At 36.9% G+C, this 27,105-nt stretch overlaps 1 protein-coding gene across 1 annotated transcript; it reads right to left on the bottom strand.

The window, feature by feature from the left end:
• Window positions 1-2,675: 2,675 nt before the first annotated feature.
• On the bottom strand, window positions 2,676-5,300 carry LOC105383937 (UDP-glucosyltransferase 2). The gene is made up of 4 exons (XM_011554075.3): window positions 4,243-5,300; window positions 3,863-4,085; window positions 3,324-3,543; window positions 2,676-2,969 (listed from the first exon to the last, which is right to left on the bottom strand). Exons 1-4 carry the CDS (start codon window positions 5,077-5,079, stop codon window positions 2,684-2,686), a joined length of 1,566 nt encoding a protein of 521 aa, XP_011552377.3. The 5' UTR covers window positions 5,080-5,300; the 3' UTR covers window positions 2,676-2,683.
• Between the last annotated feature and the right edge of the window lie 21,805 nt (window positions 5,301-27,105).

The following is a 27,105-nucleotide window of genomic DNA, read 5'->3' as shown; positions in this document are numbered from 1 at the left end:
TCGAAAATGTATACTTACTATCGGTTTAGGTATTCTGAGAAAAATAGCTGTGTAATAATAATAAAATGTTGAGATATTATATATTTACTGCTGGGATTCCAAACAGTATATATTTTATACTTAATTTTACACCCTTAATGGTTCCGTTAAATTTTATGATTAATATTTGCATGAATTTTAGGTTTTAGACTGAAACTCGAACCGTAATATCAACCCATTTGAATACAGAAAAGTAGAAATACCTAATGCAAATCATATCATTGTTTGAATCGCTGTGTTATTTATATTTAGTAATAGCTGTTCCCACGCGCTTCGCCTTAAAAAGTTTTCCTGTGAGAATTCCTTATAAGGTAGCCTATGTTTTTTCTCAAGGTCTAGACCATATCTGTACCAAATTTCATTCAAATCCGTTCAGTAGGTTTGGCGTGAAAGAGTAACATACAGACAGGCAGACAGACAGACAGATATAGTTACTTTCACACATATAATATTAAGTAAGGAAGTTTGGATAATAACTTGTACTGAATAAAATGAACAATACAATAGAAAATATTTTAGACGATATATTATTTCTAATTTTTCTACGCGGTCGGAAATACACCACGGTACGTTAGTTTTCCACCAACCCGCACTATGCCAGCGTGGTGGACTAGGCCTAAAACCCTTCCTTCATTGGAAGGAGACCCGTGCCCCAGCAGTGGGGACGTGATGGGTCGTGATGACTGGCCAATGACGTTTTCGGCGAATTTAACTTCGTCAAACAGTAGTTTTGGGGAACCGGGTTGTGAAGACGTTAGTTTTGAACACAAAACCCTATTTAAACTCATAAGACCTACCCTTTTCGTTCGAAATCAAAAAGGTTAGCGATAAAGTCAAACCAAAAGAAGGTTCACACCTTCCGACGCACCCTTGTCAGAGATTTTAACAAATAAATAACTCAAAAAAGGTCAAGCCATTAGTTTCAAGAAGTCGGGATATGTTTCATCCCGTGAGACGCCATATATTTAACGAATTTATGGCGTGACTATAGCTTGTATTGGCGCCTACATAGCCTTTGTACATAATTATTTTAGATATACTATACTGGCGAGCTCTGAAAAAGTTCCACTTTAATGAAACCGACACCAAATGGCCCCAATTGGGATTTTAACATACAAACATTGTTAAATTTATTTGAACATAATTCTATTGCTTTTATATTTCTGATGTGCTTTGAAATTTGCGCCTTGTTTTGTCTTTTTTGTTTTCCAGACACTTCAGTCACTAACCTAACGACGTAGTTTTTGATATAACGAATAATGAAAAATAAAATTTACATATCCAATTGTCATCTAGCTAAGCAATGTTTTATTCAAGAGGTATATTATCCATAGACATTGTCTTCAAACTAAACCCAGTTCCGTGGGTCATTAGTCTACTCAGCTCTAAAATGATTCATTAAGGCGAAATCCCGCCATAGAACTTTCATTCATTAGCGAAAACAAATTTGGATTTCGTCCAAAAGTCATTATTTAGTATTGTGAGCAAAGAAAACCTTGTTTATTGACTGAATTAGCGATTTACTTCAGATATTTTTAGACATGTCGATGAAATATTGACGTGTTTGCATAAAGTGCCACATGGACTGATTTTTCCACGAAGCGCGACAAAATAACATACTGTTCTCAGAATCCCCGTAGACTTCAACCTGACATATAATTTGAGAATGTGTCTACCCCAACAATTATCGGGTTTTCAGCAGACTTTACTATACCTCAAGCAACATACTACATCAGTGCAATCTTTCGAATCTAAATAAGAGGGAAAACCTAGTCAAGGTAATATTATAGGTAACCAAATATATTACACAGAGACACCGTATCAGAAATTTCAAACATAATTTCATGCCCAAGGATTTCCTATGGTGAAGTTACAGATAAAACTAAATACCATAAAAAATGGCCCCTTTTGCTTCTTATCCCTTCCTTTATTTTTCAACCTTTACTATTTATTATTTCACCTACAGCCGTTACACAACTTTTTACTTGCCGTTTTTAGTAGCGAAAATAGCTCTTATTGTATAGGCAATAAAGGTATTGCGGGTTGTAAGATAACTTTGTTGCGTAGTACAAAACCCTTACCTTAAGGGATTTGGCGTCAGGAATAGCCACAATCGTTGACCTTTTTATAATTTCGTAAGTAGGAAGAGGAACACAAATAATAATTTCAACCAACTAAAATGTTCACTTGAGAATACTTAAACTGCCTTAATGTTGTGCTTTGGTTATTGTCCGCAAAAAATATGCACATTTTACTTAGGAATAATTCATCTCCCGTTTTAAACTCAGTCATCTCATATGCGGAAATCCGTCCCCACCCAGGCGGAGCCTGTAATATGGGTACTAGGGAATGCAATCTCGATCGAGATCTGGCGAGATCTCGGCCTTTCTGAGCGAGATTAATCTCGGAGTGAAAAAAGGCGAGTTCTCGCGAGATTAACGAGATTGAAACCAAGCTAAAAAACGTGCTCTTCGACGCGAATAGTTTTAATACTAAAATATTTTTGTTTGTTTTTAGAAGACTGTTTCATTTTGTATTTATAATTTGATGGATTTTTATTTTTTATATAAGTCAAGGTCACTTTATTATAACCAGTACACTAATGTATGTAGTATACACCAATAAAAATGCGTTTATTCACGATTTACTCTTTTTTATTCTTATTCACCTTAACATTTTTACGAAAAATCTTGCTAACAGTCCGCCAAACTATTCCCACTGCTGCCAAAAATAGCAGAACTGCGGTAGCCAAGGCGGCTACCACATCCAGCATGAGGTATTCAGACCAGGATATATTGGCCGCTGGTGACCTCAAGTGTTTGGCTCCTTTATTCCTCAGCACGTATTCTGTCCACCACACTGCCCTTTCCAGTGGTGTCTGTGGCTGATCCCGCATCAAGACTCCTAGCTTCTTTACGTTTTCACGGTAGCTGAAAAGGAAGAAAAACTGAATATATATGTATGTATATGCACCTATATATGTGGGGGACATGAATGAGTGTTTAAACATCAATATTTCAATCAATCAATCAATATTTGACACATTTATAAGGCGTTTGACAGCGTTTAATATCTGTAAAATACAGTCTAAGTTTTTGTCATAAGGCTCTACTGTATTACCACAAAAAACTTTATACATTGTTTAACAAGTATTTAAAACGAAATTTGACAGTTTTATTAGGCATTTGACTATGGAACTTTGTCATTGCTCATGATTATACTATAATGTTCTAATCTAAGTGTGCTAAAGCGATAACGATAATACAATTTTATTTCATTATCACCTCTTATCGTTGACAACCGTGTTGACGCCATTGACCAGTTCCTCGGGTTTCAAGGTCTCAAAGTTTAGTCTGATACCGATACCAAGTCTGACATACTGGTCTGTGTTGAAGTACTGATCCCCTAGGGCTGGAAGACCAACGAATGGCACTCCTGCTTCTATAGCTTCGTCTGTTGATTGCAGGCCCCCCTGCGTCACAAACGCTTTAATGTTTGGATGCGCTGAAATAGAAAAAAATAATATTAGTAGTCGTTTTTAATCTATATATTGGTAATTTTAAAAAAACTGGTTTGTGGGTCATCTCGGAGACAGGTCTGGCTTTAAAAAAATTATGCACCTTCTTACACTGATTTGTTAGTTTGTAAGACTGACAAACAAAATTTTTGTTAATAAAAAAAAACAGGAATGTTGTGGATTTGGATTTTACAACCAAATCTAGACACAGCCAGCATACGGTCTACATGTTTAACGTCAAAAGTTATATGACTGCGATGAACATGCGCTGTTTTTATTGGTTTAGATAAAATTGCTTTAACTTACTCAGTAAATCTCTTTGCGGAAACCATTTTTGTATTTTAACGTTTTTGGGTGCATTCGGAATGTTTTGACCGTCGAATTTCCACAAAATATCGTATGGCATGGCCTCGAAAGCCTTAACAAACACATCAATCAAAGATGGTTCCATGGTTTCAAAACGCACATTAGTTCCCAAACTCACATAAACAACACCTCGCTTTGAATTGTCTAAAAAGGTTTTTAAGTCCTGAAATATAAACAAAGTTCTGATTAACCGTGTGTTCATGATTCAAATTATTAGACAGTTAATGCTTATAATATGAATAAAAGGATTTGTTAAAATAGGAAGGAAGGGAGGTTTATATGTTGTACGAATCTAACGCATAGAATTGAGGTTTACTTACACTTGGTAGTTCTTTTAAGGGCTGCATATGAAGAGCTCCTAGATAAATCACATTAGGAGGAACTGGTCGATTTCCCTCAAAAATAGGATTTGCATTCACAAACAACAGATCCACATTGTTTTTCAATTCATCAATACTTGGCGCTTCTTCACCGAAATATTTCTTTACAAGTGATTCTTCATAGGACAACACCCGGCGAGTGTTGTACCAGAATTGAAATTCTAGGTATGTTTCGTAAATTTTATCCCATAGTGAGAGATTAACAAATTTTCCTCTGAAATAGTTTGGATACAACATAGGGTGTCCTGGGGCACCAACAGTTTCGTAAGCATTGGGACTACCATAGAAGCTACTGAACCAAATAGTAGGGGCATCGAAGATTTTGGAAAGCATCAACGGAGACACAAAAAGTGCCTCGGCCATAATCAGATCAAACTTCTGAGTCTTGTCACTTATAATCTTTTTGAATTCTTCCATCTTATATACTTCTTCGACGAACGCAATCATCATTTTGAGCGATTCATATTCCGACATCTGTTTAGCAGGGAATATAACTCCTCTGACTGGCTCGAATGCATGCATAAATAATTTAAAAAATAACTGGTAAGATTCGCTCATATCAATTTCAGTGACATTGTCCTTTGGCCGGTCTTTAGGAAGCGCTGGGTTTGGAGTGAAAACAACAAGCTCATGCCCCCTTTTTGCCAGTTCTAATGTCAAAGCGCGAAAAACTACTTGATGACTTACTGATGCAACAGGATATATTGCTAAAATTCGAGCAGAATTTACACTAGTAGCCAATATGGCTAAAGCCACAAAACACACGCGTAAAATCATTATTTTAATAATGTTTGATGTACAAACGGCGCTGAAAGAAATACACTTTAGAAACTACTATTCATAATTTTATCAAAATTCTATTGATAATGTTACTAAGACACGTAAATATCTGCAACACGTTTCGTCTACTTACGAACTAGTAAACAGCACCTGTTCCGTAAAAATTATCTAATCTGAATAATCATTATTTATCGTTTTTGAGAGCACATGGTTTTCACGGCGAAACGAATGATTTTGTTATTAAAGCGTGTAAAAGAAGATTATTATATGAAATTATAATGTGATTATTTATCATATTTACAATATTTATAATTGTGATTATGTTGATATTTTAATCGTATCTATTAATCGTAGTCTGGCCGATGATAATGCAATGACGTCTTACCTTGCGCCCAAAAAATATTCAAATCTAGCGGTAAAAACTATTCTTAGATTTTAAAAAATATTGCTAAAATCGGAGAATCACTTACAGAATCATCTAGCAGTTATTAATTCCCAGACTAAAATAAAATTCAACTTAACTGCATCCTAATAGCTGGTATTGCTCTACAATTCATTTTAGATTTTATCTTTTGCACTAATTAAGAAGGAGGTTTATTGCCTGCAAAGCGCACAGCTTTCGAGTTTATTCCTTTTCAGGGTTTAAAATTAAATAGCGACGCGCAATGGCGTAATTTTTCATTAGAAAATATATCTCTCATTCATTTAATTTTATTTGTGTATATTTTCTTATTTTTAAGTAAAATAGCTGTCATTGTTGGACCTTGTGTATGTGTATGTAATCATGACGATATTATACCTACAGGGTGTGTCATTAAAAAACGAGTAATGAGTCCTGTGGTCGTATCCCGAATATTTTTGACACTGTCAATGTGTTATTCGATAGTATGTACATCAGGATTACCAAGATATTTACCGACAACTGGGGTGCTTTAAAAATTACGAATACAGTAAAAATAAATGGGATATTATGCGGCTACTGAATAACTCCTATGTTTTAACAACTGCTAGATGTTCCGATGACATCTGCAGGGTTGCGGGGAAGCAGCAGACAGAAGCGGCACAGGACCGGAAAAATTGGCGTCCAGAAAAGGAGGCCTATACATACCCAACAGTGGTCGATAGAAGGCTGATGATGATGATTTCCATATAACAAAAACCTTTGACGTTATTTTATTTAACTTGAAATTAAATACTTACCAGGCGGCAATAATTATGAAACTTGATAAAATAATTGGGGGAAACATATTAACGTAAAAGCTTTGTATATATTTTTGTTACATTAACATGCATACCTATTGTTATACGATATCCTACAATACAATCATTAAAGAGTATTTAATAACCGTCACTTGAAATTATCGAAATCCAAAACGAATTTAAGTTCCTACTAATAATAACATTTGTGGTAATTACCTAGAATATATCTATATATTTATATTGCACAGGCGATTTGACCACTACAAAGAATCATTACTATTACCAATCACATTTCAGTCAACCACACTGGAAAATATTACACTAAGAATAACTATTTTATTCCCACTCAGCAATAAATAACATTACGGTTAATAATTCTTATGTGCAAGGAGAAAATATGTGCATAATTTATGGAGCTTAAGATTAAAATAAGAAATACCTAACTGTAAAGCAATTTTCCTCACGGAAAAATTGAATTAAAAATGCTTGGAGGTTTAATACTTAAAGCAGTGGATAAAACTATTTTGTACCAACTGGCCCACGATCGTAAAGAATGGCGGCGCTTCACTTCGGCCCTTTGCTCCCCAGCGGAGATTGGGAATAAGTAAAAGTAAAGTAACAGTATTATTTTGTGGTTATTTAAAATAAGTTTTCCGGTAAGAATATCGGTAGAAAAGTAGCGTAGCCCAAAGTAGGGAACTGGCCTAAAGCTATGTAATAATAATAATATGTGGGGTCGTCTCACACACAGCCTTCCGACCCCAAGCTAGGCAGAGCCCATGTTATGGGTATCGGACAGCTGATATATCTACACAAATACATAGATAGATACATATTAAATATAAATATCAACACTCAAGACCCGAGTACGAATATCTGCCCCAGCCGGGAATCGAACCCGGAACCTTCGGCATCAGGGTCACTAACCAATGACTCTATTACCCCTCCTAGTTTTTTGAGTGTGAGTGGATATCATAACAATATCTGTGGTATAAAAACCATGCTGATTTTTTTCGTGCTCTTTGCTGATTTGTTTATAGCTTTATCAGGATCACTGATAAAGTTGTGTTTGAAAGAAACTTTGATAAAATCCCCCTTGTCTCAAAAGTTTGTGAGTTTAACTGATATTTATTTCACACAGTTTAATATCTTAAGATATTGAACAAAACGGTTTATTCATGCTAAAAACAAAACGTGTCTAGAATCTGAATCAGAATCTGAGACCCACTAAATTAGATCTTATTTGTTATCTTGCGTAGCGTATTATGCTTGGATGTGGCTTTCGTAAAAAAAAAACTAACCTCACGCAACTTTTTCATTTGCTGGCGTTCTACAGGGTGTTGCAAAATTGGTATACTAAGCCGAAACCTACATGTGCAGCATGGTATATCTAAGCCCGAAACTGAAATCAGAATTTTCAAATCAAATTCTGATTTCAGTTTCAGGCTTAGATATACCATGCTGCACATGTAGGTTTCGGCTTAGTATACCTACCCTTTTTGCAACACCCTGTATGTACCTACTTACAAAAAGCTGCTACTTTTTTTAAACATAAAAAAACCCGAACATGTTATAGGTTTAACGTGTCTCTCGCTGTGGTACCGTATCTCTCAAACGGCTGAACCAATTTCCGTTTTGCTTGTTTAGTGTTATGCGACTTTAAGTCTTCTTTCTCCCTGTACAAGCTTGTTTTTGGGATCCACCAATCCGCACTGGGCCAGCGTGGTGGACTAGATATCCAGACTAGATATCGGGGTTTTAATGTTGGTTAGGTTATAGGCCGCAACTAGGCAACGTAGTAGGGACGTTCTCGGGCTAGATGGGGTGACGACTTGCGATAGGTGGCTAGTTATGATTGTATGCAGAAAGCTATAGATCGCATCCAGTGGCGCGCTTTGGGAGAGGCCTACGTCCAGCAGTGGACTGCTATAGGCTATGATGATGATTTTTTTTTTTTTTTAATTAGCCTGTTTTGTTTCCCACTGCTGGGCAAAGGCCTCCCCTTTTTCCTTCCACACCCTTCGATCCTGTGCACTCTCAGCCCAGTTATTATCAAACTTATCCAGGTCGTCCCGCCATCTCCGTCTCGGCCTGCCTCTCCGCCGGCGCCCGTCGCCCGGCACCCACTCGGTCGCTATCTTGGCCCACCGGTCCGGGTGCATGCGGCAGACGTGTCCGGCCCAGTTCCATTTGAGCTTCGCGGTCTCGACACCAACATCGACTATGCGAGTTTGGGAGCGTAGTATGGTGTTTCTGACACGGTCTGTCAATTTGACACCTAGAAGACTACGCTCCATCGCTCTTTGGCAAACCTTCAGTCTGGTCTTTTGATGTTCGGTCAGTGACCATGTCTGTGCGCCGTAGGTTAGGACGGGCAAGATACACATGTCAACGAGTTTGCGCTTGAGTGACAGTGGAAGGTTACCCTTCATCAGCTGCTTCATAGACCAGTAGCTCTTCCAGGCGTTTTCGATGATGATTATGAGGTTATAAACTGGAGTTCCACTCATTCTTAGCTCCATGAGGGAAAAATCCAAGGATAAAGTTCATAATATATACAAAAGTTTATTCCATACGAATTAAGTAGAGCGGGCTTACCCTGGCTTCATTAGTTCGAGCGCGATCCATTATCACGCCTTAACTTTCCAAAAAGTACTTATAATATTGTTTAATGAAAGCCAACTTTTTTGTTTTTCTTTATAAAGTAGGGTCAAAGTTAATCTATACAATAATATGTAGTAGTAGGTAAGTACTATGCATCAGAAACAAGTGACGAAAATAAAAGAAGCTCATTAGGTCTCAGATGAAATACTTTTGTATATTATTTACTTTAGTTCTCTACCCATGTAACGTTGGCTGAGGGAAATTGCTTATTGGTAATAAGACTAATAAGCCACCTTTATATACCTACTACTTTTATATACCTACTTATTTCTAACTTATTATTTTGTTACTGTATTAAGTATTCATACAACGAAGTGTGAACACTAAACTGTTTGTGTTTGTCTTCTACAATAATTTAGGGCCTCCAGTTGAAGCAAAATCGTTGGTTCTTTATATCACTGTCGTGATGATGGCGAATGACGTTTATCTACGTCGGTAACGAAGTCCCATGTAGCGGCAGCAGACCGAGTTTTGTAACCCCATGTCTCCATAAACTTAAACCACTACCGGAGAGGGCTCAAATTATTCAAAGGCATTGTTACAATTATTAACATAATCCATTATCAAGAACGGATATGGGCAAGCCCCTTGGTGTGCCTTTTTACCCGCTTAGGCGGAAAGGAGGGTTATATTTTTTGTGTTTGACCGATATGTCTGTCTGTACCGTCTCTGTGCTATAAAGCAGCCAATACCTTTGTCCTTCCTATAAGTATTATAACTTCAGTATAATTATTATCAACTATGTAACCTATATTCAGCAAATAAATGCCTTTGTCTTGAGTTGACTTGATAATAATAATGACCTTCAAATGAATAATGTCATACACCTTTAATTTTTTTTTGCACACCTTTTATATAGTTATTCAGGATAACGACCTGTGATTTCACACTTTTAACACCCATAGAATAATAAATTACATTATTTGACTCCTTAGAATATCATTATTTGACTAATTAGAATATTTGACTACTTATAAATTGACGACCGAATGGCGTAGTGGTTAGTGTCCCTGACTACTGAGCCGATGGTCCCGGGTTCGATTCCCGGCTGGGGCAGATATTTGTTTAAACACAGATATTTGTTCTCGGGTCTTGGATGTGCCCGTAAAATGGCAATAGGCCCGCCCCCTATTACATTGGGACTAACATACACTCTGGCGAAAAGTGGGTGCAGTAATGCACCTCTGCCTACCCCGCAAGGGAGTACATTAGTACAAGGCGTGAGTGCGTGTGTGTGTGTGTGTGTTATAAATGTAGTTCAAGATCGTAGTATCATCTATTTTGACACTCAAATACCATTAGAAGTTCACAAAGTTTCACAACTAACTAATAACCCTAATGCAATATGACATAAACTTGTTCAATGGACTCACGAAACCCAATACAAGAGCTGACAAAATAATTATTAAAATGTTCATTTGATTGATTGTATTTATAATTTGATACCTAAATAAATGTAAAATGCGAAAATGTACATAAAGTACAGTTAGCGAAAATATCGAGTAGGTACTCTATGCAGAGAAATAAATTCCGATTTACGGTTCAATAAGCAGGAGGTTTAGGTTATTTATTTCATAATTATATATTACGAGCGAGTAGTTTGTACTGAAGTGTAAATTGTTCTTTGGAATGAAACTGTTTTATTGGTAACCTAACCGATATTTGTTCACTATTTAAGTTCATTGGTATACTGGCGGTCATTTTGAACAACTTTTATTCTACAATTTCTGGAAATTCGTAAAAAAATATTCCAGTGCCCACAATAAAACGAGCAACAAAGTTTCTATAGCGTAGCAACTTTTTTCAAAAGTCATAGAACAAAAAAATACTGAGAATGACTAACAAAGTCATCCCCTTTCAGCTTAGTATACCACAAAGTGTCACAACACCCTGTAGATAGGCTGATAACTTGTTGTTTTGTTTGATTCTAAATCAGTCTGAATGCCAGGCCCTTATCATATTTGTATTTGGCAGAATTCCGACAGGGAGAGTTTGGTAAAAGTTACACGTAGTATATTAGGTAGGTACTAGGTATGTGTATTATGTATCGAAGATAGAGATGTCGTAGTCATAAAATCGTTTTTCAATAATGATACGAGTAGGCGGAGACGAGAGGAGATAATATGATTTTTCAATAGAATTTCATCAACTGAAAGTATTTTTTCATATAGGTTATATTATTATAGGAAAGTGCAAGAACACTGATATCTACGTTAGTCCTCGGCCCTTTATCTCCACTATTACTACTTAGGCTACAAAAGATCAGGTCAGTGTTGTAGCCAGAGATGATTTACAAAATAATATGTTGTTTTATTTATTTATTTATTTCTAACACTTATATTAACTAACAGTATGTACCTAACACCTTGCTGTTCTTTACAAAGTAAGTCTAATATATAGTTTTATAAGTAAATAAAAATATTAATGAAACATAAAGAGCGTGTGTGTCTGACATGTTCGACTTATAATAATTATAACATCCATTTTTATATCTGTGTGGTTAAAAAAGGTCCGTCACTAAACAACACTGTGCCGTGTGTCTGACTACTGCAATAATCACACGGAAAACTTTCCAATGGGACGACACAGAAACCTCGTTAGTACGGCAGTAAGCCAGGGATCGTAACTTAGTTGTACAGTTAGCAAAAGAGACAAGTATCCACCTCGAGTGCTTACGGTTTCATAATCCTAACTAATATTATAAATGCGAAAGTAACTGTGTCTGTCTGTCTGTCTGTCTGTCTGTTACTCTTTCACGCCTAAACTACTGAACAGATTTGAATGAAATTTAGTATACATATGGTCTAGACCCTGAGAAAGAACATAGGCTACTTTTTATCCCGGAATTCCCACGGGAAAACTTTTTAAGGCGAAGCGAAGTTCGCGGGAACAGCTATATATCATAAATAAATCTACTAAATTTTCTGACGAATCACAATTGGTAAATAGGGGTGCTCGAAAGGAGCTTCCCCGATTAATGTCATACCTATCACCTGAAGGATCACTCTCTGAATTGACGAAGGAGCGAACTAAATTGTCACACTTTATACAACGAGATAAAGTTGTGGCTGGCCATGGAAAACAAAACTGCAGTTGAATGTATTGTTAAGAATTATTATAAATAAATGAACAACAGAGACGTGTGGAATAAACATGGGGAGGCCTTTGCCCAGCAGTGGGACACAAACATAGCTACTTAAATAAAAAAAAAGATCAATAAACAAACAAACAATGTGATTGGTAATCTTCACTACGATGACAAACCCTAGTGTGATGAATTCCACTCGTTGCATTGTGATTTGTGACCCAGTATCTCAGTATAAAATTGGTGGAAAATAATAAATGTTCTTCCAAAATACACTTTCAAGCCTTCTAAACAAAATATTACACTTTTGACGGGGAAATACTGAGACAATTTATTCTCCAAGCATTTTATATCGATATCTTTGTGAAACTTGACAATAAAGCTATAAAGTAGGTATCGAAACTTTTAGCATGGACACTGAAGAAAGCTTGTTTAGTCTTCGGACAGTTTTTTAAGTCTTAGAGCTATTTTCCTTAAAAGCCTTTACGAAGATGCTATGACAAAGAGCGATGAGCTTTTCAATTTTTATACAATACTAGCTGTTCCCGCGAGCTTCGCTTCGCCTTAAAAAGTTTTCCCGTGGGAATTCCGGGATAAAAAGTAGCCTATGTTCTTTCTCAGGGTCTAGACCATATGTATACCAAATTTCATTCAAATCTGTTCAGTAGTTTTGACGTGAAAGAGTAACAGACAGACAGACATACAGACAGACACAGTTACTTTCGCATTTATAATATTAAGTTAGGATTAGGATTAAAATAACACTCGGAAAACCTGATTAGGTACCTGATGAGTACGTCTATACACGTCATGTCCTGGAATGTGTTATTTTATTATACCCTTGCGATTGTGTTTTTACTCTAACCAGCTATTCCAACACCCAAAACTTCTACATAGAACAGGGCAACTGATATTCAATTTAATGCCTTCTGGGACTGTCAGGCACCACACATTCGTCTTTTCTTATTGTTTTATAGGCCCTTACGAGGCGCGTGCATATTATGTTCTGGGGAAGCGTTAACGGCAGATATAAAATGGGATTTTTTGGATATTACCTCACTTGTAATGGCTTTTGACATACCTATGAGTTAAGGTGGATGTTTTCATCTATAAAATGTCAGCGATTCTGAAGCAAGCAAAATTAAATTTTACTTTCTATTCTTTGTTTGAATTCAACTTTACGAAGGACGACTGGCGTAAATCCCATTTTCCATTTTGTAATTTTCTGTTTTATTAGAAGTAGAATTAGTAGATACGGTACCACTGATTTATTATTAAGTTCCTATGGTTTTAATTATTTATGTGGGTGCAGCAATGCACCTCTGACTACCCCGCAAGGGAGTACATTAGTACAAGGCGTGAGTGTGTGTGTGTGTGTGAAGAGTGTAAACACCCGCTCGCGTGCGACGCGAGCTCGACGCGAGCTCCTTTGACTCGTGCCCCAAAAACCGCTCCGGACGCGAGCGCCGCGAGTGGCGAGGCGAGCGAGGAGGCGAGCCACGAGCGTCTGTTCACACTCGCGCCTCGCCCCTCGCCTTGTCGCTCGCCTCGCCACTCGTGCGAGAGTGTAAATGGGGTATTAGAAGTTCACAAAGTTTCACAACTTATAATAATAACCCTAATGCAATATGACATAAACTTGTTCAATGGACTCACGAAACCCAATACAAGAGCTGACAAAATAATTATTAAAATGTTCATTTGATTGATTGTATTTATAATTTGATACCTAAATAAATGTAAAATTCTAAAATGTACATAAGTACAGTTAGCGAAAATATCGAGTAGGTACTCTATGCAGAGAAATAAATTCCGATTTACGGTTCAATAAGCAGGAGGTTTAGGTTATTTATTTCATAATTATATATTACGAGCGAGTAGTATGTACTGAAGTGTAAATTGTTCTTTGGAATGAAACTGTTTTATTGGTAACCTACAGGGGCGTATTTAAAGATTTCGCGCCCTGGGCTCCAGTAGTTTTCCGCCCCATCAAGGAATGAAAGACAACAAAAAGAGCGAGTACATTTTAAACGTTGGCGACTGAGTAAGACAATTTTTTTTTCTTTAGATTTCCTTAAAAAAATACAGAGACGGAAAAAATAGTCTATTTTACCGGTTCAGAAAAGAACAAAGGCCGGCTTTCATACTTAAAAAATCCAGCACTGCTCGTCACCAAAATAAATCGGAATGACCCTAGATAGATCCCTCGCGTACAACACCCACTGCCAAAACATCAAGAAGAAAGTCAGCTCCCGAAACAACCTTCTGCGAAGGCTTGCGTCTACCAGCTGGGGCGCCTCTCCGCTAGTTCTACGAACAAGTAGCTTAGCACTCTGCTTCTCAGCCGAATTTACCTGCCCCATATGGGCAAGATTCCCATTCCTCAGAGCCAGAAGACAAAAGTCTTCAACCAGTGCGTCCTGCCAGTGATGACGTATGGTGCAGAGACGTGGACACTGACGGTAGGACTGGTCTACCTACCGATTAAAAGTAGCTCAGCGTGCTATGGAGAGAGCTATGCTTGGGGTTTCTCTGATGGATCGTATCAAAAATGAGTTTATCCGTCAGAGGACTAAGGTTACCGACATCGCTGTCAAAATATGCAAGCTGAAGTGGCAGTGGGCTGGTCATATCTGCCGAAGAACCGATAACCTTTGGGGTAGACGAGTTCTCGAGTGGAGACCACGAACAGGCAAACGCAGCGTGGGACGCCCTCCTGCCCGCTGGACTGACGACCTTAGGCGGGTAGAGCCGGTAGTGGTTGGATGAGGCCGAGGACCGAGTGTTGTGGCGCTCCTTGTTGCTTATAAGTATTGTATACCAACTGTTGACTCAGGAGTTTCTTGCCTCCGTTCTTCTCCTTTGACAGAAAAAGCCCCTTATCCGAACGGACAGTAGTTTTTAAAAATTGACGTTCATCAGAGAATTTTATATTTATACTAAGGAATAAAAATATTTGACTTTGACATTGACTTGATGATGATATGGGCTAGGTCCGCGCAGGCTAGATAAGTAGATTTTGCTCTTTACGACACAGTTCGTATAGTAACGGGATGCCTCAAACCGACGCCGCTCTACAAAGTCTACTCTCTGGCTGGGATAGTACCCCCCAGCATACGGCGAAAAGTGGCATGTTCTGTTGAGAAAGGCAAACAAGAATGCGACGAAGACCTTCCCGCCTTAAGAGCCGCAAACGCCAAACGCCGCCTTAACGGATGAAAACCCACAAAACGCAAGGCTAAGGCTCTGGGAGGAAAAGCAGCCCCAGGATCCTTTTCTACCTCTTGAAGAAAAACTTGCTTCCGGTATCAGTCTCCCCTGGCACATTTGGAAGACTCTAAATCGGTTGCGAGCAGAGGTAGGCTGCTGCAAGGACAATCTTTCCAAGTGGGTACCGCCCCCCTGACTATGAAGCAATTACTCTCCTGCGCCCTATGCCAACCAGAATGCTATCAAAGTTGCTTCGTTTTGGTCTGGACAAATTAAAAAATTCGCATGTTTACTGACACGAAAGAAGAAGAAGTGTAGAGTTCCTACCGACCTACATACTCGTATGTATAAAAACCATATAAAAACATTGTGGTGATAGATTTGCATAGATAATGATATATTCCGAAGAAAAAAAAATCTGCATGCAGTTTTTTTTTAGAATTTTAGAACGTTTAGAAATAAACTTGTGCAGGGCTGAGTGAGGCAAAAAAAGCCAAGCTTTAGATTTCCTGAAAAAAAATACCGAGGCGGAAAAAAATTAGACTATTCCACCGGTTCAGAAAAGAAAAGGCCGGCTTTCATACTTTAAATCATATTTCTTAAGACATGAAATCAACATTTGGAAAAATGGCTCAGGGCCGTTCTAGGCTTAAGTCCTAAAATATTGTTCTGTACTTTTTTAATCCCCCAACCTAAAGCCTAAGGGCGGCCTGCCGGCCGCCCCTGGGGCGCCCTTCGCCGCCTGCCGCCCCGGGCTGTAGCCCTTTTAGCCCTAGGGTAAATACGCCCCTGGTAACCTAACAGATATTTGTTCACTATTTAAGTTCATTGGTATACTGGCTCTGGCGGTCATTTTGAACAACTTTTATTCTACAATTTCTGGAAATTCGTAAAAAAATATTCCAGTGCCCACAATAAAAAGACAAACAAAGTTTCTATAGCGTAGCAACTTTTTTCAAAAGTCATACAACAAAAACATACTGAGAATGACTAACAAAGTCATCCCCTTTCAGTTAAGACCACAAAGTGTCACAACACCCTGTATATATGCTGATAACTTGTTGTTTTGTTTGATTCTAAATCAGTCTGAATGCCAGGCCCTTATCATATTTGTATTTGGCAGAATTCCGACAGGGAGAGTTTGGTAAAAGTTACACGTAGTATATTAGGTAGGTATGTGTATGTTGTATCGAAGATAGAGATGTCGTAGACATACAATCGTTTTTCAATAATGATACGAGTAGGCGGAGACGAGAGGAGTTAATATGATTATTCAATAGCATTTCATCAATTGAAAGTATTTTTTCATATAGGTTAAATATTATTATAGGAAAGTGCAAGAACACTGATATCTACGTTAGTCCTCGGCCCTATATCTCCACTTTTACTTAGGCTACAGAAGATTAGGTCAGTGTGGTAGCCAGAGACCATTTACAAAATATGTTGTTTTATTTATTTATTTATTTCTAATACTTATATTATCTAACAGGATGTACCTAACACCTTGTTGTTCTTTACAAAGTAAGTCTAATATATATTTTTATAAGTAAATAAAAATATTAATGATACAAAAAGAGCGTGTGTGTCTGACACGTTCGACTTATAATAATTATAACACCCATTTTTATATCTGTGGGGTTAAAAAAGTTCCGTCACTAAACAACACTGTGCCGTGTGTCTGACTGCTGCAATAATCACACGGAAAACTTTCCAATGGGACGACACAGAAACCTCGTTAGTACGGCAGTAAGCCAGGGATCGTAACTTAGTTGTACAGTTAGCAAAAGAGATAGGTATCCATCTCGAGTGCTTACGGTTTCATAAATATCAAAATCTACTGAATTTACTGACGAATCATGATTGGTAAATAGGGGTGCTCAAAAGAGCTTCCCGGTTAATGTCATACCTATCACCTGAAGGATCACTTTCTGAATTGACGAACGAGCGAACTAAATTGTCACACTTTATACAACGAGATAAAGTTGTGGCTGGCAATGTTTATTGTATTGTTAAGAATTATTATAAATAAATGAACAACAGAGACGTGTGGAATAAACATGGGGAGGCCTTTGCCCAGCAGTGGGACACAAACATAGCTACTTAAAATTAAAAAAAAAAAACGAACAAACAAACAATATGATTGGTAATCTTCACTACGATGACAAACCCTAGTGTGATGTATTCCACTCGTTGCATTGTGATTTGTGACCCAGTATCTCAGTATATAATTGGTGGAAAATAATAAATGTTCTTCATTTTATAAAATATATATATATACACTTTTGACGGGGAAATACTGAGACAATTTATTCTCCAAGCATTTTATATCGATAGCTTTGTGAAACTTGACAATAAAGCTATAAAGTAGGTATCGAAACTTTTAGCATGGACACTGGAGAAAGCTTGTTTAGTCTTCGGATAGTTTTTTAAGTCTTAGAGCTATTTTCCTTAAAAGCCTTTACGAAGATGCTATGACAAAGAGCGATGAGCTTTTCAATTTTACAATTTTTATACAATACTAGCTGTTCCCGCGAGCTTCGTTTCGCCTTAAAAAGTTTTCCCGTGGGAATTCCGGGATAAAAAGTAGCCTATGTTCTTTCTCAGGGTCTAGACCATATGTATACCAAATTTCATTCAAATCTGTTGAGTAGTTTACGTGAAAGAGTAACAGACAGACAGACATACAGACAGACACAGTTACTTTCGCATTTATAATATTAGTTAGGATTAGGATTAAAATAACACTCGGAAAACCTGATTAGGCACCAGATGAGGACGTCTATACACGTCATGTCCTCGAATGTGTTAATTTATTATACCTTTGCGATTGTGTTTTACTCTAACCAGCTATTCCAACACCCAAAACTTCTACATAGAACAGGGCAACTGATATTCAATTTAATGCCTCCTGGCACTGTCAGGCACCACACATTCGTCTTTTCTTATTGTTTTATAGGCCCTTACGAGGCGCGTGCATATTATGTTCTGGGGAAGCGTTAACGGCAGATATAAAATGGGATTTTTTGGATATTACCTCACTTGTAATGGCTTTTGACATACCTATGAGTTAAGGTGGATGTTTTCATCTATAAAATGTCAGCGATTCTGAAGCAAGCAAAATTAAATTTTACTTTCTATTCTTTGTTTGAATTCAACTTTACGAAGGACGACTGGCGTAAATCTCATTTTCCATATTGTAATTTTCTGTTTTATTAGAACTAGAATTAGTAGTTTCGGTACCAGCGATTTATTATTAAGTTCCTATTTTAATTCTTTCTTTTTTCCGATTTTAATTATTCATTGAAGTCGAATCGTTTTTATAACATTGGGACTAACATAACACTCTGGCGAAAAGTGGGTGCAGCAATGCACCTCTGCCTACCCCGCAAGGGAGTACATTAGTACAAGGCGTGAGTGTGTGTGTGTGTGAAGTCGAATCGTTTGTAATTATCTAAACTATATAGGTTAAAAGTCAATAGCACAAAATCTCTTTACCAAACAAAATTAACTAAAGTAAGTACTTACATACCTAATATTATACCTACATATTTCTTAAGACCTAAACTAGAATACAGAATAAACGCATCCAGAAGTACCATAACAATGTCAGCTGTTGAAAGAGTAAACATAAACATTATGAAATAAACAAAGACACTTCTCACTTATGATATTAGTGACTTCACATCGTGCATCGCGGATTGTGCGAAATAAAGTTGGGAATAAGCTTAGATTAACAATATACGAACTAGATGGCGTGTCACATATAAAAACATAGCAAAAAACTGTCCGCATAAATTTGGTTTACTGTAAAACTATTTTATGTTAAATGACAATCATTGTACCAAAGAATAAAGTCTCAATTTTTCAAAAACTTTATCAAAATAAGAGCTAAGTGGTAGAAGTGGGGATATATTTGTGTTCGAGATGTTTCTTTTGCACTGACACTCCATCTAGTCCGTATTATAATATGGTTGTCTTTACATCGCGGATTGTGCGAAATAAAGTTGGGCATAAGCGAGCGAGCGAGTCGCCTTTACTTTCAGGGGGTCACTCTCTAATCGACGAAAGACCGAACAAAAACGAGATAAAGGTCCACCCAAAGGTTGTCTGGAAAAAATCGCGTTAAGCGATACGATCGCAATTTTTGTACCTATATTATAAGTTTTGTGATTTATTTTCTGTTTGCGTACAAATCAAGAATATTCTATCTATTAAAGCCGTGATTCACGCCGAGCGTGCTATCCACGACTATCTCGTTGTATAAATCGTGCCGATTGCTTGACAATTCTCGTTCGTTCGTCGATTTATACATAGAGTGACCCCCTGTCGCGTTTAGTTTCAGAGCGACAGTGTAGAACTTCTGCGTCTGGTTTAACGAATGCGACTGCACAGCTTGCTGGCATTGATGTTTACTTTGTGAGGTAGGTAGATCTATGTTTCTATTTATTTATTTATTACGGTTCACCAAAGCCTGTTACATCAAAACCTTCACAAATACAAATAGGATCAGAATACTTAAATACAAACTAGATGGACAAACAATTCAAGATAAACACTGCATTCACAAAACACAATAAATCGACAATTAGTTACCCAACTAAACTCAAAATTTAAATTATACATAATAATGTACATAAAAAACTAGATCTGTACCAGATGTGTACCCTTAGTGCGCTGGGTTCATTCGAAAACAGCGATACGGCTCGCGACCTATCAAGTGAGTGAAAATGTACAGCGAAAAGCGGGTGACTCGCTGGCGAGACATCTCTGACTATCCCTTCTGGGATTACAGTCTTGAGCATAATATGTGTAGGTATATGTAGAAACGTTTTTTCACGACGCTATTTGACAAGTTATGGAGTACATTTACTTACAGTGTACCTACGCATACCTCTTGAAATTCATGAAAAATATCAATGACTTCATCTTTAGAGTTGTTGTTGGGAAGTAAAGTGTGAAAGCGCGAAAAGTACAATTTGTTCCCTATAATATAATGTATAGTGCCACAATCTTATCTGTTCCGGTGGTCAAAATGTGCAACTAACGAGACGTCATTGTCAAACGTCATTTCATACTCTGTGCGTTATTTAAGTTGTCAAGTTCTGCGAAGAGGCTGACGCTACGTTATTTAATTTGTTTTGTGATTTTCTGGGTGAAATAATGCCAAAAGCGCTGTAATGTGATGCAAGAAAAGTAGTACTATATATATTGGCTTTTATGCAGGAAGAATAACATATTCAGGCGCCTTTAATTCCGTTTGAAAAATTGGAAGTACGAGTTGCAGCGGCTACAGGTTAGTGTTGCCAAATATGACGAATAATTTTACCCATATACTCCATGTAATTTTATTAAATATTTTCCCGAGAGCAGAGAGGCCCGTGCCCCAGCAGTGGGGACGGGATGGGTCGTGAATAGTCGTGATACTCGTGATGAAAAGTATATAATCTTTATTTTTCTTTGATTACAGGTGTGAGGACATGACATGATACTTTAAATCTTATGCAGTATACCAAGAAGAATTTCTCGCACCTTCAGCGATTTTAGACGAAATAATCATTGTTTTCCCAACCTATCAAGAGTTGGCTGAAAGAAATTGCTTTTTGGCAATTAGCCTTTGGAAGGAGACCCGTGCCCCAGCAGTGGGGACGTGATGGGTCGTGATAATGATGATGATGAATTAACCTTTGCACACTGTCTGAATTTCTTTTAATTGTATGCTCTTGTTTCTATTTACTTTAAAAATGTTAAATAAAGTGTTCAAAAATAATAATAGTTTTTTTTAAGTCGTATCTCTTTATCCCCACGACCACATATCATCACATAACCAGAACTAATTTTATTTCTGTTCGCCGTGGACAAATTTTCCATACAACAAATGTCGTTTGATATATTATATCCTCTTTCATTTACTATCGACCCTATATTTTGATTTATCTATACTTATGAATGTACCCAATTATAACAATAGGTAATAGCAGAAATGCATTGTCGTTTAAACCAGAAATAGGCAAAATTTAATCGATGGCATCACTGGATTCGATCACAGCGAAGTCGCCACCGGAACAGATAAGATTGTGGCACTATACACAAGACACTTGCACCTCAATCTTACATGACGACGTAGGTGGTACTTACGTGGATGGATGTCAATTGAGTGACAATGTTAATTTACGAGTTTCATATAATAATAATTATGTAGGTATCTTACTAAACAGCTGTTGTCGTTATTCTGATTGGATCCTTCAGCCATGCAGATATAAATTTGTAGCGTAGAAGATAAATACGTTTCGTTCGTAGCCTCAAACCGGTGCAATCCAAAGAGAAACAAAACAAAATTCAACTGGAACCTTAATAATTTCTTGATTAGCTATGAAAAAACATACAGCAATAAATATTTAAGTTTTTATTGACGACCGAATGGCGTAGTGGTTAGTGACCTGACTACTGAGCCGATGGTCCCGGGTTCGATTCCCGGCTGGGGCAGATATTTGTTTAAACACAGATATTTGTTCTCGGGTCTTGGATGTGCCCGTAAAATGGCAATAGGCCCGCCCCCTATTACATTGGGACTAACATAACACTCTGGCGAAAAGTGGGTGCAGCAATGCACCTCTGCCTACCCCGCAAGGGAGTACATTAGTACAAGGCGTGAGTGCGTGTTTTTTTTTTTTTTTTTTTTTTTTTTATTGTGTAAGCTACATGGCACTGAATAAACGCCTTTCTTTCTTTCATTCTAATAAAATGAGAGTGTTCCTTTTTAATTTCCACGACGAGTCGAGTTTATCTTACAAAATACACGAAGCGAATCTTATTTTGCATTCTTCATGTCAACGAATATGTGACAAAAATTCGGCTCCTAGCTACTCGGCGGACTACTTTCGTTAATGCCACTGCATTTGATACAGCCAGTTATTGTATAAAATGTGTATCTTAACGGAGTATAGTAGTTGTGGACAAAAAAATATTTAGTGTTTCTTGTTTTTGTAATGCTGTTACTGTCTTCCCACTTCGTAATGCATGTAAAAGTTATGCGACTTTCACCCTTGAATGTCGTAAAGCGTTGGTTTAGCTTTAATATATTTTCCGCCAAAAAACAACCTGGAAACGTTCTGTGTAGAGTGAGGCAATAGTTTTTGGGATGGAGTGGATGGATATCGCAGGTGCTGCCCAAGATCGACTCAGATGGAGACATCTTCTCAAAGTCATTTGTCCCTGCCGAGGGATGTTAGGATGGATATACATAATAAAGCATCTAAAGCAGCCCTCAAACCTGAAAGCCCGCAGAAGGTTCTCAATCCCCAGCGCCGTGCTGCCCGCACGACGCGCTCAGAATTCAAATAACTCACCAAAAGTGCGAACAGCCACTGCGTCGACGAATATTAACGTGGTCTTTGTACGTTGCACGTTGTAAAATTTTAAATTTTACATGTAAAATTTGGTGGAAGACTGAACAGCTAGTGGAGTGGTTTGTTCAGCTATTAAAGGACTAGAGAATTGCGTTATATTCCTGCTACACCAGCGACATATTAGCTATTAGCAATCCTTTACAGTGTCACGTGCTTGTCATAAAATAGTCAGATGCATACGAGTTACGTCAGATTTGACAAGCGAGCAACAAGAATTGTTAATTGCTAATGTTTGGTGGTGGTATCTTCACTGGTCAGGGAAAATATTCACATATTTTGAAAATATGGGTCCTAATATCCCAGAAATTAAGGCAATAACCTCGTCCTTTATTACATTAGAACAAGTACCATATATTATTTTGTATTGTTTTGCTAATGGAAACATTACACCCTCTGTATTAAACAACTGCTTTACTATCGACTGCGTTGGCGTTTGTTTTTCTCTCGGAAAAAAACCCTCAAACAGTCTAGCTAGTCCCTATCTAGCAATATAAAAAAGAAATTATCATGAAGTAACTCCGAAATCAGGACCAACTTAATTGGACGCGAGATTCGTCAAAAATTTCGAGGAAAAAATCTTCATCTTTTTCTAATTTCGTCCGCAATGATATGAATCCTTAATCGTAGTCACTCGTGCAGCAAAAGTGGATCAAGGGGACACGACTATTAATCACGGGAAGGCCTAAATTTTCACGAAAATTGCTAGTACAAGGGCTCTTGGGACACTGAGATTGGTTTTATGAGGTAAAATTTTAGTGGCCTGAAAGCTTCGCTTCGCCTTAAAAAAAAGTTGGGAATACTGGGAAAAAAATAGCCTTACAGGTTGTCATCTCTGTAGTGATGAAAACGGAAATAGATCCTAACCCTAACCAATTTATTCAGTCGATGTACTATAGCTTTATTTAAGTACAAATCTGTACAAAAGAGATTATCAATCGGTATTTTTTTTTTACATGTATTTAACTATAAGTGAATAACTGTAATAAAATCGCACTCTATATTTTCATGATTTTATAGATGTTTTTTTGGTCATTCGACTGTGTCAGCTTCCATAATACAGTACAATTCAGTGAAATACGAGTAGCCGCAGCCGTTTTCCCCTGAAATAGTGTAAAAAAAACAATTCTTCAACATCAAGTCCATACCCGTCCAACACTGATTTTATTTAAAGAGTAATTTGTCGCAAATTTTCATTATTTTGTAATTTCTAGGTTACAGCTTGTTATTTAATCACTGTGACCGACACTGCTGATTTTTTTTTTTCGTTACACGGTTGGGTTAGGTTTGCAGCGCTCTTAAACTTCGTTTTTCCTAAGATAGATGATAATATGTTGGTTAATTTATGTAGGTACATAATAGTTATTTATATTTTATTAGTTTAGGACAATATGTTAGGTTAGTTAGATATGTTTATTTAAATTTTGATTAGGTTACACTTTGTTTGTTTTTGTATACAGTAGTTTTATTTAATTTTAAGAGTTATAGGCTTACTTTTATTTCCACACCATTAAGGTTGACTGGAAGAAATTTAGCGCGTTTAGGCGATAAGTCCGCTTTTGTATATATATACTTGTATTGTTTTTTCTACTTTTACTTTAAACTATATAATTTGTGTATACAATAAAGTGTTTAAATAAATAAATAAATAGATAGATAAATTATTTATTTGCTATACACAATGCAGTAACTACACATTTTACACGAAAAGATTCCATTAAGACATTTGAAGATTCTAAGCTGCTCCTGGGCTCTGCTTCTACATCTATTCATTAACTGTTGTTCCTGTTGTGACTGGTAGAAGAACCCTTTGTCAACTTATCGTTATATATTTTATTGTGCATTATGAATAAAATAAATAAATTTAATTTGCCTAGAAGATTCTACAATGTTATCTTCAAAATAAGTATATTGACTTATGCAATACTTTTAAAATGTTGAATCCTTAACCTTAAATTTATTACACAAACATATATCCTACCTACTGTAGAATCTTCCCTTTGTTTGTCTCTCTCACCCTAATTTAACTTCGCAAATTACCATTTTCCATCTAATTGCCCTAAACTTTGGGCTCATTGTTGTTTGTGTATTAAAGTGAGTGTTGTTTGAAACTTGTATCTTGTATCTGTTTGTTCACTGGTTTGGGATATAAAGCTTCGTATAGTCAGTGACATGTTAATGGTGAGAAGGACTATGAATAACGGTTTTGCCTTCAACTAGCAGTAGAAGTTACACTTTGAGACACGGAGGTGTCAGGTTCAATCCCGTTTGAAATGGTCTAGCCAATAGCCAGCTTAGAACGGTCAGATTTCTTTGTATAGACATTCAGACAAGTGCGTCCACTTCATCGGCATTGCCGACGCCGCCGTTTCTCCAGACATTTATGAAAGTCCGTTTGGTCCGATACGTCGATACCGATATGTGGACGCTTACCTTAAATGTTCTATAATAGTGCCCTTCTATTTTTGTACCCCAACATAATTGTTATGTTCTAGATTCAGTGTACCAGTAAACACACTAGATACTTTCATTGCGACGTCATGTATTGTTCAAGAAAACAATAATAGAACACAGCAATACTGGAATGAACACAGACTCTTATTCTGAAAGAGGTTGCAATACAATTAATATAATTATGTCGATTCTGAAGTCAAAAAATCTAATTTTAGTGCTGTTATGGAAAGTATATTTCAGGAATAGTATATTTTCTATCTAATTAAAGCTCCCCCGTCCGAGGGAAATTGCATTCTTGCATCTAAAATTACATGAATAATTTGCTATAATATTTACCTGGTTATTATGGTTAGGGAATTAGCAAAAAAAATGTAGCTCGAATTTTAAAATAATACTATAAAAATAAATATCTAAATTATTAATATAAATTTAAAAAAAAATACTTACTTAAATTGTTTATAACTTACAAAGGGTTGGTTGACCAACACAAACAAAACGAAAAGAATTTTGCCGTATTGACGGACACTATGAGTTTAGATTCGTGTATTTTACGCCAATTTACAATATTCATACAAATCGTTTCTCAATAATAATTATAGGGGAGTTATTTTTCGACAAAGGACAAACACAAAGTCACAAACACATACCGCCTAGGTCATTCACACGAGACCTAAATTCTCACCCGTTGGTGCCGTTTATAAATCTATGTGGTTTATCGTTAAAGGCGTTATACGGTACATTTCACAAGATGTAAACAAAGTATTTTATCCTTCCCACAAGTTCCTACAATAGTAACTAGTAGGTCGTGTTTTTTTTATTATTTTTCATAGAAACTCACGATCACGTGTCTTTTTACTATGGAGAATGACTTTTATTTCGCGAATTTAGAAATTCTGATTTTATTTTCGGGCGTAGGTATACCATGCTGCACAATTGCACATGTAGGTTTCGGCTTAGTATACTAACCCTTTTTGCAACACCCTGTATATTTCCTAGTCTATTTATAGATAAACTTTCTCCTTCTCCATCACCAAAGGTTAACTGGTAGAGAATGCTACTAGCACTAAGTTCGTTACTTATTTATCTAATGAGCAATAAATAATTTTATGCTAACATCTACGAGCGGCGACCGCCAATTGAAAAAAAAATATAACATAAAAGTATGTGGTTCTAGTTATTTGTTCGCCATTGTATTTCTTTTTCACAAAACGTACTGAAAGGATTTTGTAAAGCTGAACTGACCTAACTTCAGTTACATTTCTTGAACTGACTACTGCACTCCTTCAGTTTAGACGGTAAATGGAGTGTAGAAAATTGTGGTATTCGTTTTATTTAGGTACTTACCAACACATTTGTTTTTTACAGTTGTTTAGATATTTGTGGAGCTTGAAAGATAATTCTCATGAAGTACCTACCTAAACTGTGGCTGCTGCCTCTGATCGTCAGAAATGGAAATCTGTAGTTGCGGACCTATGCTCCACTAGGAGTTAAAGGTAAGAAGAAGAAGACCTACCTAAAAATTTGCTCCGAAAAGCGGGTGACTCGCTTTCAAGTCACTGGGATAAGTTTCGGGGATTACAGTCATAAGCCTTTAGTACAGCTTTGACAAACACAATTCTAGCGCTTTGAATCATACAGAGCTGCTGTGCTAGTCACAAATTACATTGCAGTCAATAAATCGTTAAGGCGTTAGCACAATGGAATGCAGTTACGCAGAAAGGACTCAACCCACATAAACCTTGTTTTGAAATATTGAAGTTGAAAGTTATTTCGCTATAATAATAATAAATTCAGCCTCTCCCATGTAGTAGTAGTAGAAAGTTCTCGTGTATTGAATGAATAGTATTTAGTGGTACTTACCTATATAGTGCCTCATAGCTCTCTCAAACTTACCTTACATACATACAACTACCAATGTAACTGTAAATGTCGGATTACCTTACACAAGGTGTCCCAAGTAAAAATTACACATCCGAATCATAGTGACACAACTCGCCATTCTAAACA

This window comes from Plutella xylostella, chromosome 28 (assembly GCF_932276165.1).
Source record: "Plutella xylostella chromosome 28, ilPluXylo3.1, whole genome shotgun sequence".
Lineage (NCBI taxonomy): Eukaryota > Metazoa > Arthropoda > Insecta > Lepidoptera > Plutellidae > Plutella > Plutella xylostella.
The sequence above is the reverse complement of the archived record's forward strand: the minus strand, read 5'-3'. Positions and strand labels throughout refer to the sequence as shown.